General features: G+C 44.3%; 1 protein-coding gene across 1 annotated transcript in view; it reads left to right on the forward strand.

Moving 5' to 3' along the window:
• Nucleotides 1-18,506, forward strand: part of HYDIN (HYDIN axonemal central pair apparatus protein) — a 454,160-nt gene that overhangs the window by 198,334 nt on the left and 237,320 nt on the right. Inside the window, exons 13-16 of the mRNA XM_084644216.1 lie at nucleotides 5,179-5,246; nucleotides 8,740-8,975; nucleotides 16,302-16,402; nucleotides 17,985-18,120. Coding sequence (XP_084500342.1) covers nucleotides 5,179-5,246; nucleotides 8,740-8,975; nucleotides 16,302-16,402; nucleotides 17,985-18,120 — 541 coding nt within the window. The remainder of the gene's footprint in view (nucleotides 1-5,178; nucleotides 5,247-8,739; nucleotides 8,976-16,301; nucleotides 16,403-17,984; nucleotides 18,121-18,506) is intronic.

The following is an 18,506-nucleotide window of genomic DNA, read 5'->3' on the forward strand; positions in this document are numbered from 1 at the left end:
TGGGATAACATGATTTTGGCAATTGATTGATCTTTAACTATTCATGGTAAATAGGCCCAATGGCCTGTGATGGGATGTTAGATGGGGTGGGATCTGAGTTACTACAGAGAATTCTCTCCTGGGTGCCTGGCTGGTGAGTCTTGCCCACATGTTCAGGGTTTAGCTGATTGCCATATTTGGGGTTGGGAAGGAATTTTCCTCCAGGGCAGATTGGAAGAGGCCCTGGGGGTTTTTCACCTTCCTCTGCAGCGTGGGGCACAGGTCACTTGCTGGAGGATTCTCTGCACCTTAAAGTCTTTAAACCACGATTTGAGGACTTCAATAGCTCAGGCATAGGTTAGAGGTTTATTACAGGAGTGGGTGGGTGAGATTCTGTGGCCTGCATTGTGCAGGAGGTCAGACTAGATGATCATAATGGTCCCTTCTGACCTTAAAGTCTATGATTCTATGACATGTGTCACCAGATAATGCTGTTATACACAGTCTTCCCAGTTCTTTTTCTCAGCCCGTGAGCAAATGTTCAATATTGGGAATATATGCAGTGGTTTTAGTTTTTGTTATGCAAGATTCTGTGTAGGGATAGAGATAGTGGTCCTTGCAAAGGGAGCTGTGCAAGCAGCAGGAGAGTTTGCTGTCTGCCATGGTCTCTGATTAGAGTCCATTCTTAAAGCAGAACTGCTTCCTGTGAACTGAGCATTGGTTCTGGCCGAGATTCCTGAAAGAGGGGATTGACTGCTTGTGGTCCAGGACTGAACAAATTATGACCAGAATGTACCCAGTCCCCAAGTCACTGATTTCTCCTCTACTGGGAAGCCAACCTGCAAATTCCTGGGTATCTGCTCCTGCTCAACGAATGGCTACGCAGGTGGTGTCGGAGAGAAGGCTTTGGTTTCTTTGACCATGGGATGGTGTTCCATGAAGGAGGAGTGCTGGGCAGAGACGGGCTCCATCTTACGAAGAGAGGGAAGAGCATCTTTGCCAGCAGGCTGGCTAACCTAGTGAGGAGGGCTTTAAACTAGGTTCACCGGGGGAAGGAGACCAAAGCCCTGAGGTAAGTGGGAAAGCGGGATACCGGGAGGAAGCACAGGCAGGAATGTCTGTGAGGGGAGGGCTCCTGGCTCATACTGGGAATGAGGGGCGATCAACAGGTTATCTCAAGTGCTTATATACAAATGCACAAAGCCTTGGAAACAAGCAGGGAGAACTGGAGGTCCTGGTGATGTCAAGGAACTATGACGTGATCGGAATAACAGAGACTTGGTGGGATAACTCACATGACTGGAGTACTGTCATGGATGGTTATAAACTGTTCAGGAAGGACAGGCAGGGCAGAAAAGGTGGGGGAGTAGCACTGTATGTAAGGGAGCAGTATGACTGCTCAGAGCTCCGGTACGAAACTGCAGAAAAACCTGAGTGTCTCTGGATTAAGTTTAGAAGTGTGTGCAACAAGAGTGATGTAGTGGTGGGAGTCTGCTATAGACCACCGGACCAGGGGGATGAGGTAGATGAGGTTTTCTTCCGGCAGCTCACGGAAGCTACTAGATCGCATGCCCTGATTCTCATGGGTGACTTTAATTTTCCTGATATCTGCTGGGAGAGCAATACAGCGGCGCATAGACAATCCAGGAAGTTTTTGGAAAGCGTAGGGGACAATTTCCTGGCGCAAGTGCTAGAGGAGCCAACTAGGGGGGGAGCTTTTCTTGACCTGCTGCTCACAAACCGGGTAGAATTAGTGGGGGAAGCAAAAGTGGATGGGAATCTGGGAGGCAGTGACCATGAGTTGGTTGAGTTCAGGATCCTGACACAGGGAAGAAAGGTAAGCAGCAGGATACGGACCCTGGACTTCAGGAAAGCAGACTTCGACTCCCTCAGGGAACAGATGGCCAGGATCCCCTGGGGGACTAACTTGAAGGGGAAAGGAGTCCAGGAGAGCTGGCTGTATTTCAAGGAATCCCTGTTGAGGTTACAGGGATAAACCATCCCGATGAGTCGAAAGAATAGTAAATATGGCAGGCGACCAGCTTGGCTTAATGGTGAAATCCTAGCGGATCTTAAACATAAAAAAGAAGCTTACAAGAAGTGGAAGGTTGGACATATGACCAGGGAAGAGTATAAAAATATTGCTCAGGCATGTAGGAATGATATCAGGAGGGCCAAATCGCACCTGGAGCTGCAGCTAGCCAGAGATGTCAAGAGTAACAAGAAGGGTTTCTTCAGGTATGTTGGCAACAAGAAGAAAGCCAAGGAATGTGTGGGCCCCTTACTGAATGAGGGAGGCAACCTAGTGACAGAGGATGTGGAAAAAGCTAATGTACTCAATGCTTTTTTTGCCTCTGTTTTCACTAACAAGGTCAGCTCCCAGACTGCTGCGCTGGGCATCACAAAATGGGGAAGAGATGGCCAGCCCTCTGTGGAGATAGAGGTGGTTAGGGACTATTTAGAAAAGCTGGACGTGCACAAGTCCATGGGGCCGGATGAGTTGCATCCGAGAGTGCTGAAGGAATTGGCGGCTGTGATTGCAGAGCCATTGGCCATTATCTTTGAAAACTCGTGGCGAACCGGGGAAGTCCCGGATGACTGGAAAAAGGCTAATGTAGTGCCAATCTTTAAAAAAGGGAAGAAGGAGGATCCTGGGAACTACAGGCCAGTCAGCCTCACCTCAGTCCCTGGAAAAATCATGGAGCAGGTCCTCAAAGAATCAATCCTGAAGCACTTGCATGAGAGGAAAGTGATCAGGAACAGCCAGCATGGATTCATCAAGGGAAGGTCATGCCTGACTAATCTAATCGCCTTTTATGATGAGATTACTGGTTCTGTGGATGAAGGGAAAGCAGTGGATGTATTGTTTCTTGACTTTAGCAAAGCTTTTGACACGGTCTCCCACAGTATTCTTGTCAGCAAGTTAAGGAAGTATGGGCTGGATGAATGCACTATAAGGTAGGTAGAAAGCTGGCTAGATTGTCGGGCTCAACGGGTAGTCATCAATGGCTCCATGTCTAGTTGGCAGCCGGTATCAAGTGGAGTACCCCAAGGGTCTGTCCTGGGGCTGGTTTTATTCAATATCTTCATAAATGATCTGGAGGATGGTGTGGATTGCAGTCTCAGCAAATTTGCGGATGATACTAAACTGGGAGGAGTGGTAGATACGCTGGAGGGGAGGGATAGGATACAGAAGGACCTAGACAAATTGGAGGATTGGGCCAAAAGAAATCTGATGAGGTTCAATAAGGATAAGTGCAGGGTCCTGCACTTAGGACGGAAGAACCCAATGCACAGCTACAGACTAGGGACCGAATGGCTAGGCAGCAGTTCTGCAGAAAAGGACCTAGGGGTGACAGTGGACGAGAAGCTGGATATGAGTCAGCAGTGTGCCCTTGTTGCCAAGAAGGCCAATGGCATTTTGGGATGTATAAGTAGGGGCATAGCGAGCAGATCGAGGGACGTGATCGTTCCCCTCTATTCGACATTGGTGAGGCCTCATCTGGAGTACTGTGTCCAGTTTTGGGCCCCACACTTCAAGAAGGATGTGGATAAATTGGAGAGAGTCCAGCAAAGGGCAACAAAAATGATTAGGGGACTGGAACACATGAGTTATGAGGAGAGGCTGAGGGAGCTGGGATTGTTTAGCCTGCAGAAGAGAAGAATGAGGGGGGATTTGATAGCTGCTTTCAACTACCTGAAAGGGGGTTCCAAAGAGGATGGCTCTAGACTGTTCTCAATGGTAGCAGATGACAGAACGAGGAGTAATGGTCTCAAGTTGCAGTGGGGGAGGTTTAGATTGGATATTAGGAAAAACTTTTTCACTAAGAGGGTGGTGAAACACTGGAATGTGTTACCTAGGGAGGTGGTAGAATCTCCTTCCTTAGAGGTTTTTAAGGTTAGGCTTGACAAAGCCCTGGCTGGGATGATTTAACTGGGAATTGGTCCTGCTTTGAGCAGGGGGTTGGACTAGATGACCTTCTGGGGTCCCTTCCAACCCTGATATTCTATGATTCTATGATTCTATGTTCAATAGAAGGGTGAAGCTGGTGTCAGAAGGGACACTGGTGTCAGAAAAAGGGGGAATAGTGTGCACTGCATACACAATGAATGTAAATTCCCTCCAGCAGGACACTGGAAACCACCCTATCACCTCCTTACAATGGCAACAAACGCAGAATGGCTGCAGTCACAATCCTGAGAACAAACTTTGAAGGCACAGTGCAATGACTGTGATACCTTTATTCAGTCCAGAAAGACAGAGATCTCAGTTCTTTGCACCAGACAGTGCAAATACCTATTTAGCATTGTTCAGCTCCAGTCACCAGTTTCAGTGGAGTCTGCAAATGTCCTGGCTGTGGGGCTGGGGGATGAGTGAGAGGGAGGGGAGAAGTAGGAAAGTGAGCTGGCATCAGAGCAGTTCAGATTGCTGGCAGCTTAATTCAGATATGCATTGGTTATTGTTTTAATTGTCAACCAGTGTGTATGTGGCTAATTGGCATATTTCTCCATTAGCCACAACTCCAGTACAGCAACCATGTTCTTTAGTGCTATCTCACTTGCATTTGGGATACTGACAGTTGTCTTGAGCTCCCCTGGATCCAGGCCTCAGAATCCTGGAAGTTCACTGTTTGCTTGGGCCAATATTCATCAAGTGAAAGACAAACCTTATCCATCAGAAGAACACCTATTACAGCTCAGAAACATTGCTGGCATTTTGAAGAACATCAAGCTAGCGAAGCTATGGTCTGGAACCCTGGCTAGGTAGCATCATTGGATTGAGTTTTAGGGTCTCTGGTATTTGCAGTACATTGAAAAAAGGGGATATAAAAGTGAAACTGTTACACTCCAGGTCCTTGCCAAGGGAGGGAAGGAAACTTGACTTTCCAAATCATTTCACTTGATCCCAACTTGCCTCCCTCTCAGAAAGATTTTGACTTGACCAGTCAGATTGATAAATAAGACTAATTAGAGTCAGCCTTCCTCAGTTTGCATTTATTCATCACTTCACGTAGGCTGCCCAGCTTCCACATTGATGCCTTGCTAAGAACAGGTGGGAGGAGAATTGATTTGACACTGGTGAGTCTAAGACCAACATTCCCCTAGTTGCACTGCTGACTGTAGCTGTAACTAAAAGCTAAGGACTTTTTCTTGCTAACCAGGATGACACTTTCTCCTTCTGTGTCTTTTTCCTCCCAGGGGCTGTGTCATTGGACCAACGTTTCATTTCAATGTACCATCCCTAAATTTTGGCGATGTCTCCTTTGGTGAGTATATTGTTCTTAGTTGCCAGTAGTAGGTGAGATCTACTGCAATATTAAAATGAAACACTTTCGTGCAAGAGCATCCACTGCATGAGATCCTTTGCGTAAGGCTTTGGGGTACTGAAACAAGCTTTGTTTTGTAGAGTCAGCTGATTTGTAAGATTAATACGTAATGGAAGTATTCCACATTGCAAAACAAGCACGGAGAGCTCTTTGCTGATGGATCAAGGTATTAGGGAGACAGTCCCGATAATTGCATCTGGAAAGACCCAAATTTCCCACACTGCATTTGGGCAGCTCTTAGTCACAAACGCATGCACATTAATGGGACAAAGTTCTTGAAAAGAAACTAGAATGTATTGTACTTTGTCAGGAATGATAGGAAACGTTCAGCACCATCTGAAACGAGGGGGAGGAGTTTAACTCCTCTTAAAGTTTTTGAATGGCAAGAGAAAACTAGGAGTTCTCAGGTTACATCACTTTATATTATGTGCCATAGAATGTCCAAAGTCAGAGTTTTATAGTAAGTAGTAATATTAGCTCTTTGTATTCCATTTCTCATTTGGAGATGTCAAATAGGAGGAAGCAACCAGTATAGCTAGTGTCAATATTATACAGTATCCACCAGTGTTTTTTTTTTAAGGTAGGCCTTGGCAGCAAAGTGGCAAGAAATGGTCTGGTCTCAGAAGGAGAAAGGGATGGGAGGTAGAGTTAACTATTCTCTGTACATCTCAGAGAGAGAAGAGTTAGTCATATCACTAACCTGTACCTGTCCTGGGAAATTATTTGAAATCCAAGGCAAAGAAATTACTTATTCCACTGTCCTTTAGTGTGAGAAGTTAATTCATCCTGTGTGGACATCTCGCTATCACTTACCAGCTAATATGCCCATTCAATAGCTGTGTGGTAGGCCCTGATGTCCTAGATTCTGGTTTCTTCTCTATTGAAAGCATGGCATTGCTGACATACTCTTGTGTCCCTGCATTCAGAACATCTCCATTTAAATGCAGATTCTGACTCTCCATCTCAGCCTTACAAAAGTCTTTTCCCAGAGATGATCTAAAGTTTAAATGTGAAATCAATTGTGGATTGATTGAAGGCACATTATCATTCTTGCCTAGTGTGCCTCTGTGCTTTCATGCTGTCCTTGGATTCTTTAAGAAACCTAATTACCGTTTCTGAGCATTTTCTTCCTTTCCATGTGTCACCATACTGTCTTTTACTCTTATTTCCTTTTGAATAAAAAAATAAAATAACTCCAGACAGTTCATACTGGAAAAAAAGGAATAGGTGCAAAAACAATTAGGTAATGTGAGTTTCATTTCCTTTAATCTGATTTCATTAATGAGGCTCTTTCAGCATTAAAAGAGAGACTTTCTTATCCTTGCTCCTTTTAATATATACTAATAACTATTGCCATTGTCTGGCGACTTCAGCCAATTTTGGGATTCTAGATAGTGTACATGTATCCTCCAAACTGATCTCCAACCTCCTTGCTAAATAACTTCCACAGAAGATTTCCATGCAGCTGGCCTGAGACAGGAATTTATCACTGTAGGACATGGGTAAATGACATCTGCATCTCCAAGTGGTTTCTTTCCATACTTGAATGCATCTGATGCTTTGTAGCTGGAGAGTGGGTGATATGCCATTTCTACCACAGGTTTAGTTGACTGAGCAAGCGGACCAATTCTGCCTGCTCTCATGAGTTAACCCCCTTTTTTGCTGCCTTGTGCATGCCCTGTAAACTACAGAAGTGATAGAACATTCTTGCCAAGTACAATTGTCATACTGGGGTGCAAAAAAGAGCCAGTATGCGAGATAACTGGAGCTTAAACCATTTAGAGGGCTGTTGGTAGATACCATTGCCCTGAATTTCACCTGGAACTGAATTTGACAGCCAGTGCACCGTATAGATGTTATACGTATTCACCAGCCTGCCTTGCCTTGCCTAGCAAGTGAGTAGGTTTGTTTTGAACCAGCTTCCAAGTGGACTTCAAGGTTGTGCTAGTAACGAATACTACAGCAGGAAGTCATATGGTGACTGTAGTGAGATCTCTAGCAGAGAGGAAGGGGAACAATTTCTTGGCCAAATGAAGGTGGAAAAGAGTGTTTCTGGTGTTTCCAGTTTCTATCTGGAAATCCATGAACAGAAGTAAATTTAATAGATTCTTCCCAGATTTCAAACTATTTGGCAATAGATGGGCCGACACCCACGTTTGAGGGAGCAATCAGATTTTGGCCCGGTTCTTAAGAATGTTTCCCTTGCCAACTGAATGTTTCCCCATCACCTCCTCTTTTTCCAGACTGATCTTAATCCGATCAAATAGTACAACTTCAATGGAAAAAATGGGACAAGCAAAGGTTTGAAGATCAGGTTGAGTTAGCATTTATAACTGGTGCGAGTACAAGAGTTGTAAAACTCATTTTATTTATAATAAAGAAGTAATCCTATGAGTGTCTGATTTACAGTGGAAAAACTAAAAGAACCAGCCTTAGTTCCTTCAGACTTGAACTGTGACAAAGCACATGGTAACTCATGCAACCAGTATAGTTATTATTTCCCCAACAACAGCACTAGTTCCTGACAATGGGATTCAGGACAGGTAAACTCCCAACATGTACTTGAACCCACTCGGCAGGGAAAGCAGTCTTCAGATTTTGATGTGCCTTGGTAGGTAGCAGGAGTGAAGCAGCTTTGCTCATATTTGTCACTAATGATCCAATCCTGCTCTTAGTGAAGTTGACTGAAGTTTCACCATTTCATCCACTGAGAACAGGACCATGTCTTCGATAACAGCAAACTTGCAGTGGAAAGATCTTGGGGGGGGCAGGGATAGCTCCGTGGTTTGAGCATTGGCCTGCTAAACCCAGGGTTGTGAGTTCAATCCTTGAGGGGGCCATTTAAGGATCTGGGGCAAAAATTGGGGATTGGTCCTGCTTTGATCAGGGGGTTGGACTAGATGACCTCCTGAGGTCCCTTCCAACCCTGATATTCTGTGATTCCATGGTGCTGTAGTTCCCAAAGGATTCATCATTCTGATTCTTTTGCCACCCTTTCTCATGAGTAGTACCATGTGCTGTATTTTATTTATGTATTGAAAATCATGGGGTAAAATGCTGTTCATGAGCAAGGGTAGCAGAATCTGGGTCTTATTCCAATATGCCCATCACGCTCTCTCTAGACTTAGGTTTAAAAATGAATAATAATCAGTGCTAGTTAGAGAGGTCTTCTCCCAACTAAAGCTGTAATGAAAATCTTCCCACATTTGGTGATCAAGAATCGTAAATTAGTATCCCCATGGAATCAACCTGTGTGATCAATTTACAGGGAAACCAAGTGAAGATTAATTACTTGCTTAGCATCTCAATTAACTGTGATTCAGTCTGAAAAGAGCTAAATTCCAAGCACAGCTTTTATCATTCTGAAATATTCACACTAGAAATCAAGGGATAATTAATGCATAAACTCATATTCAGTGACATTCTTTTATAGGCTTTCCTCGGTCCTTATCGTGTTGCCTCCGGAACACGTCTTTGATCCCCATGACATTCAACCTTTGCATCCCTGGGGATGGCCCCGGGGATCCAAGTGTTACCAGTTTTGTTCAGACCTTGGACATCACAAGAACATCCTGGAGAAAGGGAGCCCAGGGAAGTGTCAAGCCAAAAGAATTTATCATAACACCCAGTAGTGGTACCATCCGCCCTCATGGGCTCCTGGATATCCAGGTATAGTATGTGTCAAACTACAGTTGAACAGGAGAGTCTGATGGTTTGCAGAGCTAAAACAAGGCTTTTGTTACTGTTGGGTTTATTGTAAAGTAATAATCCAAGAGCTTTTCATAACCACAGTTTTGGGGGCGCTCAAGGAGGTGCAGTTCAGTTTCCAAAACTGCAAGGTCCAGATTATGAATTTCAACCACAATAGTCACATATTAATGAGTTTCCTGATGTGGGTTTAGAAAACTTCTCAGAGCAGTTGGTCTTTGATTTAAAGTGGAAGGAGGAAGAAATAGGATGGAAAGCAGTAGTTAAAAAGTAATGTTTTACAGTATATAAGCAAAAATAGTTCACTCTCTTTTTCATTCTTACATTCACTCTCCCACTAAGTCTCCTTAAATGCAATGATCTCCGGGGGGACAGTGAAAGTTAGGGTATCCATTAATGATCCCAGTCACTCTTGGGCCAAATTTTGCTTTCAGTTACCCATTGTAAATTTGGAATAATTCTATTCAAGTCAGTAGTCTTCCTCTGGATTTACATTGGTGTAACTGAGAGCAAAATTTGGTCCCTTGATTTTAAAGCCACAATGAATTTATTTAATTTACGTTTGTTCAGGAGACCTGGGTTAAAGGGAGTGTTTTAAGCCTTGCTACCAGGCTGAAGGAGCTAATAGCATCATGGAAATGACTGTTTTCCCCATTTTTGTAGCTGGGATTTTGTCATGTAACACACAAAACAAAGCCATGATCTCATTCTAGTGACAGTGTGTAGTGTTTGGCTTGCATTTCAACTCATAGCCAAAATATGGTACCATCCACTTTCATATTCAGCTACATTTGAAGGTGATTTATGGGATGGATTTCCACCATATCTGTAACATTAGCTTGAAAGTCAAGGTCTTTTTATGAGGAGGAGGTTTTAGGCAAAGCTGAACTCTGGCATAGGGATCTGCTCTTGCGTAAGGGTTGTGATGTGGGTTATGGAGCAGAATCCTCTGTCTCTTTATGCTTTAGCGTGGAAGTTTGGAGGAGATAAACCTTTTGGGGTCTCTCGGTTCTTAACTTGGTTTTGCAAAGATCCCAGGGCATCCAAAGTATTCACTTGTGGAGCAAATTCAGCCTTGGTAAGTGGACACATTTAAGTCAATGGAGTTGCACCTGGTAACATTAAGCTAGTATTTGGTCTTGTATCTCAGTTCAGAGATTGTCCAAATGTAACTTTACTCTAAGGGGCCATCTGTTGTAAACAAACCTACAGATGAAGATTTAGGTCAAAATCCTTGTGTTAATCATCAGACCCACACAAAGGGGAAGAGGAGAAAAGGCAAGTGTGACTTGCTGACACCCCAATATTCACCACCGTCATGTAATTAGAATATGTTTTGTACAAAGTATGTCTTGTGAGCTATCATTCTAAAAGCCTTAATTTGCTAAACATTAATATCTCATTGGATTGTACGTGCTATCATCATATGTGAAGTTCTGAAGTTTAGCTACGTATGTGTTACTGAAACATGTTGTGAGGCTGAAAACACCCACAATCAGCCTTTCAGGTACAACAGTAAAAAGACCAAACAATGCTAATGGCTTGCTGAGGAAATGCACAGAAGCACAAGGAACTGTGTACAACAGAAACCTCTCAGAGACAGCACTACACAATGGGGACTGTTTGACCCAGGTCACAGCAAAAGAGCTTTCCAGCAAGTGGGAAGAAGATATAAAAGGGGGGACAATGAGATCATGATGGTACCTCACTCTCCCTGCAACAATACATCTGGAAACACCTGAGGGGCAAGGACTGAACTGTGGGAAGCGATGGTCCCAGGCTAGAGGGAATCTTTAGCCTGTGTATGAAAACTTGGGAAAGCCAAGGCAATTTCTGCCTTAAGAATCTGCCAACCTGTTTATCACACAGGGTGAGGATTTGTTAATTTATATCCTACCTATCTAGTGTGTTAAGCTCAGTTTGCGGTTTTTGTTTATTTACTTAGGTAATCAACTTTGATCCGTTTGCTATCTCTTATAATCACTTAAAATCTGTCCTTTGTAGTTAATAAACTTGTTTTTGTTTTCAACCCAGTATGTGTCATTCATAACTAGGGGGCCAAAACTGTGCATATCTCTCTCCACATTGAAGGAGAAGGCAAATTTCAATTAGCTTATGCTGTACAGTTCTCTGTGCAGTGCAAGACAATACAATTTTGGGTTTACTCTCCAGAGGGGGAGTGCACTTGAGTACTGGGCAATTCCTTAGCTGAAAGCCTTCCCACGCAGTATTGATTTCAGTGTCTGTGTCTTTCTGCAGCTGGGTGTGTCTTTACCTGTGGGTGTGCTAGAGGAGGCTTGAGGGCCTGGCTTAGCAGGACAGGATGAGGGAGGCCAGGCTGGTGGAACAGGCAGGCTCAGTGGTACCCCAGTACTTCAGGTGGCACCCCGCAAGCTTAGTTGTGCTGTAGGTCCTGAGCTGTGCTCCTGGAGAGGATGGGAGATGTATAATGCAGCACACTTTATTTTTATTCCATATGGTAACACCCCTTGTAGCACCTTTGCTCAGGAGTCCATTGAGCTGGTCACATCCCTGAGCCAGCAGACTATGGCCCATTGTGACATATGCAGATGTCATTAGCCATTCCCACAGCTTTAGGCTAGAATGGCTGCTGTGTGGGAGTGGACATTCTTCCTCCACTAGCCCACCTTAATAGGACAGGCCAGGTTTTGTCTTTGGCATTTTGGCTTTGTTATTCTGCTGTCTAAAGTAAGAAATGTAACAAATATAGCTGTTTTCACAGTGGAACTTTCTATTTTGCACTGTGTCTGATTTCTCCAGGAATTTTAACTTATCATTCCACTGTGAACTCATCTCCAGACAGATCGAAGAAGAGACACACTCCTTTTTACAGAGTAGTGGCTAAAATAAATCAGAGAAAACAGGCACCAATAAGTATCATCCTTGATGTGCACACAATGTGGGAGGATTCTGGATGACGATGTGTTTGCTAAAACATAAGGATGACTAGGGTCACTTCTGGCTCCTTTTCATTCTTAATGAAAGCAAACTTAGGAAGGCCATCCCTTCAGATCCCTGTGAGTGCTCAATACCAAGATGTAGAGCTTGCTGAGGAAAAGAACTGCAGCTTTTTGAGCCATCATGGATGCCCATTGTTATTTAAAGTGATCCTCGTTGGGGAAAAGTTCAAGTGCTGGAGGAACCAACCAGGGGCCATGCTCTTCTTGATCTCCTGCTCACAAAGAGGGAAGAATTGGTAGGGGAAGTAGAAGTGGGTGGCAACCTGGGCAGCAGTGACCATGAGATGGTCGAGTTCAGGATCCTGACAAAAGGAAGAAAGGAGAGCAGCAGAATATGGACCCTGGACTTCAGAAAAGCAGACTTTGACTCCCTCAGGGAACTGAAGGGCAGGATCCCCTGGCAGGCTAATATGAGGGGGAAAGGAGTCCAGGAGAGCTGGCTGTATTTTAAAGAAGCCTTATTGAGGGTGCAGGAACAAACCATCCCGATGTGCAGAAAGAACAGCAAATATGGCAGGCGACCAGCTTGGTTTAACAGAGAAATCTTCAGTGAGTTTAAACACAAAAAAGAAGATTACAAGAAGTGGAAACTTGGACAGATGACTAGGAAGGAGTATAAAAATATTGCTCAAGCATGCAGGGGTGTAATCAGGAAGGCCAAAGCACAACTGGACTTGCAGCTAGCAAGGGATGTGAATGATAACAAGAAGGGTTTGTTACCATACACATTTAGGTATTTTAGCAACAAGAAGAAAGTCAAGGAAAGTGTGGGCCCCTTAGTGAATGAGGGAGACAACCTAGTGACAGATTATATGGAAAAAGCTGAAGTATTCAATGCTTTTTTTGACTCGGTCTTCACAGGCAAGGTCAGCTCCCAGACTGCTGCACTGTGCAGCACAATATCGGGAGGAAGTGAGCAGCTCTCAGTGGTGAAAGAACAGGTTAAGGACTATTTAGGAAAGCTGGACATGCACAAGTCCATGGGGCCGGATGCAATGCATCCGAGGGTCCTGAGGGAGTTGACTGATGTGATTGCAGAGCCATTGGCCATTATCTTTGAAAACTTGTGGCAATTGGGAGAAGTCCTGAACAATTGGAAAAAGGCAAATATAGTGTCCATCTTCAAAAAAGGGAAGAAGGAGAACCCGGGGAACTACAAACCGGTCAGCCTCACCTCAGTCCATGGAAAAATCATAGAGCAGGTCCTCAAGGAATCCATTTTGAAGCACTTGGAGGAGAAGAAGGTGATCAGGAACAGTCAACATGGATTCCCCAAGGGCAAGTCATGACTGAACAACCTGATTCCCTTCTACGATGTGATTATTGGCTCTGTGGATATGGGGAAAGTGGTGAACGTGATATGGATTGACTTTTGCAAAGCTTTTGATAGGGTCTCTCACAGTATTCTTGCCAGCAAGTTAAAGAAGTATGGATTGGATGAATGGACTGTAAGGTGGATAGAAAGCTGGCTAGATCATTGGGCTCAATGGGTAGTGATCAATGGCTCAATCATAGAATCATAGAATATCAGGGTTGGAAGGGACCTCAGGAAGTCATCTAGTCCAACCCCCTGCTCAAAGCAGGACCGATCCCCAATTAATGTCTAGTTGCCAGCCGGTATTAAGTGGAGTGTCCCGGGGTCACTCCTAGGGCTGGTTTTGTTCAACATCTTCATTAATGTTCTAGATGATGGGATGGATTGCACCCTCAGCAAGTTCATGGATGATACTAAACTGGGGCGAGAGTTAGATATGCTGGAGGGTAGGGATAGGGTCCAGAGTGACCTAGACACTTTGGAGGATTGGGCTAAAAGAAATCTGATGTGGTTCAACAAGGTCAAGGTTTTTAAGGTCAGGCTTGACAAAGCCCTGGCTGGGATGATTTAATTGGGGATTGGTCCTGCTTTGAGCAGGGGTTGGACTAGATGACCTCCTGAGGTCCTTTCCAACCCTGATATTCTATGATTCTATGACAAGTGCAGAGTCCTGCACTTCGGACGGAAGAATCCCATGCACTGCTACAGGCTGGGGACCGACTGGCTAAGCGGCAGTTCTGCAGAAAAGGACCTGAGGATTACAGTGAACGAGAGGCTGGATATGAGTCAACAGTGTGCCCTTGTTGCCAAGAAGGCCAATGGCATATTGGGTTGTATTAGTAGGAGCACTGCCAGCAGATCGAGGGAAGTGATTATTAATTGCCTTCTATGACAAGATAACTGGTTCTGTGGATGAAGGGAAAGCAGTGGATGTGTTTTTCCTTGACTTTAGCAAAGCTTTTGACACTGTCTCCCACAGTATTCTTGCCAGCAAGTTAAAGAAGTATGGTCTGGATGAATGGACTATAAGGTAGATAGAAAGCTGGCTAGATTGTCAGGCTCAACGGGTAGTGATCAACGGCTCCATGTCTAGTTGGCAGCCGGTATCAAGCGGAGTGCCCCAAAGGTCGGTCCTGGCGCAGGTTTTGTCCAGTATCTTCATTAATGATCTGGAGGATGGCATGAATTGCACCCTCAGCAAGTTTGCAGATGACACTAAATTGGGAGGAGAGGTAGATACACTGGAGGGTAAGGATAGGATCCAGAGTGACCTAGACAAATTGGAGGATTGGGCCAAAAGAAATCTGATGAGGTTCAACAAGGACAAGTGCAGAGTCCTGCACTTAGGACGGAAGAATCCAATGAAACGCTACAGACTAGGGACCGAATGGCTTGGCAGCAGTTCTGCAGAAAAGGACCTAGGGGTTACAGTGGACGAGAAGATGGATATAAGTCAAAAGTATGCCCTTGTTGCCAAGGAGGCCAATGGCATTTTGGGATGTATAAGTAGGGGCATTGCCAGCACATCGAGGGACGTGATCATTCCCCTCTATTCAGCATTAGTGAGGTCACATCTGGAGTACTGTGTCCAGTTTTGGGCCCCACACTACAAGAAGGATGTGGAAAAATTGGAAAGAGTCCAGCAGAGGGCAACAAAGTTATTAGGGGACTGGAACACATGACTTATGAGGAGAGGCTGAGGGAACTGGGGATGTTTAGTCTACGGAAGAGAAGAATGAGGGGGGATTTGATAGCTGCTTTCAACTACCTGAAAGGGGGTTCCAAAGAGGATGGCTCTAGCCTGTTCTCAGTGGTAGCAGATGACAGAACAAGGAGTAATGGTCTCAAGTTGCACTGGGGGAGGTTTAGGTTGGATATTTGGAAAAACTTTTTCACTAGGAGGGTGGTGAAACACTGGAATGCGTTACCTAGGGAAATGGTGGAATCTCCTTCCTTAGAAGTTTTTAAGGTCAGGCTTGACAAAGCCCTGGCTGGGGTGAATTAATTGGGGATCGGTCCTGCTTTGAGCAGGGGGTTGGACTAGATGACCTCCTGAGATCCCTTCCAACTCTGATATTCTATGATTCTAGGACACTGGTGAGGCCACATCTGGAGTATTGCATCCAGTTTTTGGCCCCCCCACTACAGAAAGGATGTGGACAAATTGGAGAGAGTCCAGCGGAGGGCAACGAAAACGATTAGGGGGCACATGACTTATGAGGAGAGGCCGAAGGAACTGAGTTTATTTAGTCTGCAGAAGAGAAGAGTGAGGGGGGATTTGGTAGCAGCCTTCAGCTACCTGAAGGGGGATTCCCAAGAGGACAGAGCTAGGCTCTTCTCAGTGATGGCAGATGACAGAACCAGGAGCAATGGTCTCAAGTTGCCATTGGGTAGGTCTAGGTTGGATATTAGGAAAAACAATTTCACTAGGCAGGTGGTGAAGCACTGGAATGGGTTACCGAGGGAGGTGATGGAATCTCCATTCTTAGAGGCTTTTAAGGCCTGGCTTGACAAAGCCCTGGCTGGGATGATTTAGTTGGGGTGGTCCTTCTTTGAGCAGGGGGTTGACTAGATGACCTCCTGAGGTCTCTTCCAATGCTAATCTGTGATTCTATTAAAAGAAAATATCAGTTGGTTTGTTAAAGCCACATTTCCCCATTTTTCCATTCTATGGATCACTTTATATTAAAAAAAATAATCTTGGAGCCCATCTCTGATCCTAGACTTCCCAGTCCCTTACAGTTTTGGTCTCAAAATGCTTCCTTAATGGTCCACCAGATAAGGCTTCCTGGACCAATGATTGTCCAACGATCCTCAACTGAGAACCATTGATACAACTAATGCAACCTTACTCAACAGAGTCCTTCTCCAGCAAATGATCTCCAAGTTCCAAAAGCCTAACAAAGGAGATACTAGAGGTTGTTAAATGAGCACCCTATCTGAGGGATTGCTTTAGAAAGTAAAGTATTTGTTCCCCTTTTCCTGCGCTAGGTGACCTTATGTTCCAACACTGTGAAGAAATATGAAACAGCATTGGTGGTGGATGTGGATGGTATCGGAGAGGAAGTGCTGGCACTCCTAATCACAGCGAGGTATTGACACTCCATTTGCATCCATTCCCCCTTTGTCCCTGTGTCAGCTACACTGTGCTGTCATATACACAATATGGTGTATTTATCCCTCCATTCCAAAATGAGAACCACTGTTTAATGTGATTATTGTGCATAGTTAGGCATGAGAACTAAATCTGATATGGGAGTGGCAAAGTATTGTAAACAACACATGCTGAAAAGCACCTGTACTAAAGATAAGGGAAGGGCCCTGAGCCTTTTTCAACACAGGAAGAGTAAGAGTATACGTTATTGTCTGTGACTTTCAGTGTTCGCAACAGGTTTCATGCGTGAAGAGCCCAACAGCTATTCCTTTTCATCCTGAGTATTGTACTTAACTCAGGTTTCCTGCAGTGGAAAATCTATTTGGCATGGAGACATCTGCGGCATGGATGGCAATGCAATGATGGGGCTAGTTTCAGACAATTAGCATGTGGATTAATACTGAAGAGTTTAAGACAAAATTGTGAATTTTAGCTAGGAGAAATAAACAAAAGATAGTGACGAGGGAAGAGTATTATTATTATTATTTGCTTTATAGAATGAGCTCAGCTTCATCTGCTTTCCCTAGTTTTAGTTATTTGCCATCAGAAATTTGAGCCAGGAGTCATTTTTCCTGGGTCAGAAACTATAGGACTGTTGTGACTCGGTTGACTTCAGTGCAGTTACAAAAGGGATGCATTTGGCCCTGTATGTATAATTGTGTATATATAGATGCGGGGGGTGTTGGGGAACAGTTTTAAAAGACCTTGGTACTGGCAATATCCCTTTGAAGTCAATGTGAACTTTGCCATTGACTTCAGTGGGAACAGAGTTAGGCCAACACTGAGTCTGAAAAATCCCACTTGGAATCAATTTTGTAGGATAATTAGGAGATCATCATGCAGAAACACTAATGAACATGAGCTTCATCAGCCTCGTGGTCCCCCTGACTCCTCTCTGATACATCCTGCAGAGGGCAGAAGTTGCCCCAGTTTGTAAATTAAGACGTTTTCCTTCTAACAACCAAATGTCTTCTCAAATCCAGATAAGGGAGGAAGATTTGTAGTCTGGGTTAATGGGCAGGTGTTGCAGAATGACAAGAGACAGAAAGCTCCCTGGAGGCTCAGATACAAACCCAAAATCACCCTTTCCAAGTAGGTTTTAGGGTAGGGGTGTCAAGTTAATGCACATTAACACAGATTTGGCAGAAATCTCTAGCTGCACATTCCTTCCACGCAGAAGACACAAAAAATACGAACCAACCAGTACATATCATCCAGGCTAAGAAAGCTCAGAATGTTAGCAGGGTTCCAGTCTGAGAAATTGTACTCTGCTTGAATGCTTGCTGGTGTTAATGAAACACTGTTGAGTAGAGACCCATCGCAGTTTCCCCACATGTCCTTTAACAGAGATTGTTGATTAAAAAGTGAATAAAAATAATTTTAATATGATTAATGTCTGTATGAGTGTAAAGCCTCTATGTGACAATGACAAATATATTATGCTCCATTTCACCATATTCTGGGAATAAACAAACACTGTGTTCTCTTGGTTTCTGTCATGCTGTTTTTTGGGGGGCTAGATGTGTTGTTCCTCCACTGTGTGTGGTCAACCCTGTGGTGAAGTTTGGACGGTGTTTCCTGAAGTTCCCTTACCAGCAGGTGGTGATGCTTGTGAACGATGCTGAGCTTCCTGGGTGCTACGGGGTTCTCCCTCAGGTTTGTCATCTCATCCTCCCTTTCTGCTGCTTCTCTTCCATTTCCATGGGGCTCTCTGAGAATGGAAGGGGTATTTCCCCACTAGCACATAATAGATAGTATCAAGGGTTGTATTATTGTTGTCTCTAGCCTCACCCGCATTTGATGTGAGAATGTTTGAGTTATCTTCTTTGGAACTCTCTTGCAAGTGAGAACTTACAAGTTCTTAAAGGGGAGGGTCCCACAGCATTGAAACCAGGAGTGATTCTTTGAAAGATACAATACATTATAAACAGCAAGGGTTTCTTTCTGAGAGGCTGTAGTTCACAAGAAGAAAGGGAAGAAAGCCACTGACTGAGTCCATAGCTGGCGGTCTGTGTGGCATTCCCTGATATTTCATGGTGTAA

The sequence above is a fragment of the Lepidochelys olivacea genome, assembly GCF_965140295.1.
Source record: "Lepidochelys olivacea isolate rLepOli2 genome assembly, chromosome: 12".
In the NCBI taxonomy this organism is placed as follows: Eukaryota; Metazoa; Chordata; order Testudines; family Cheloniidae; genus Lepidochelys; species Lepidochelys olivacea.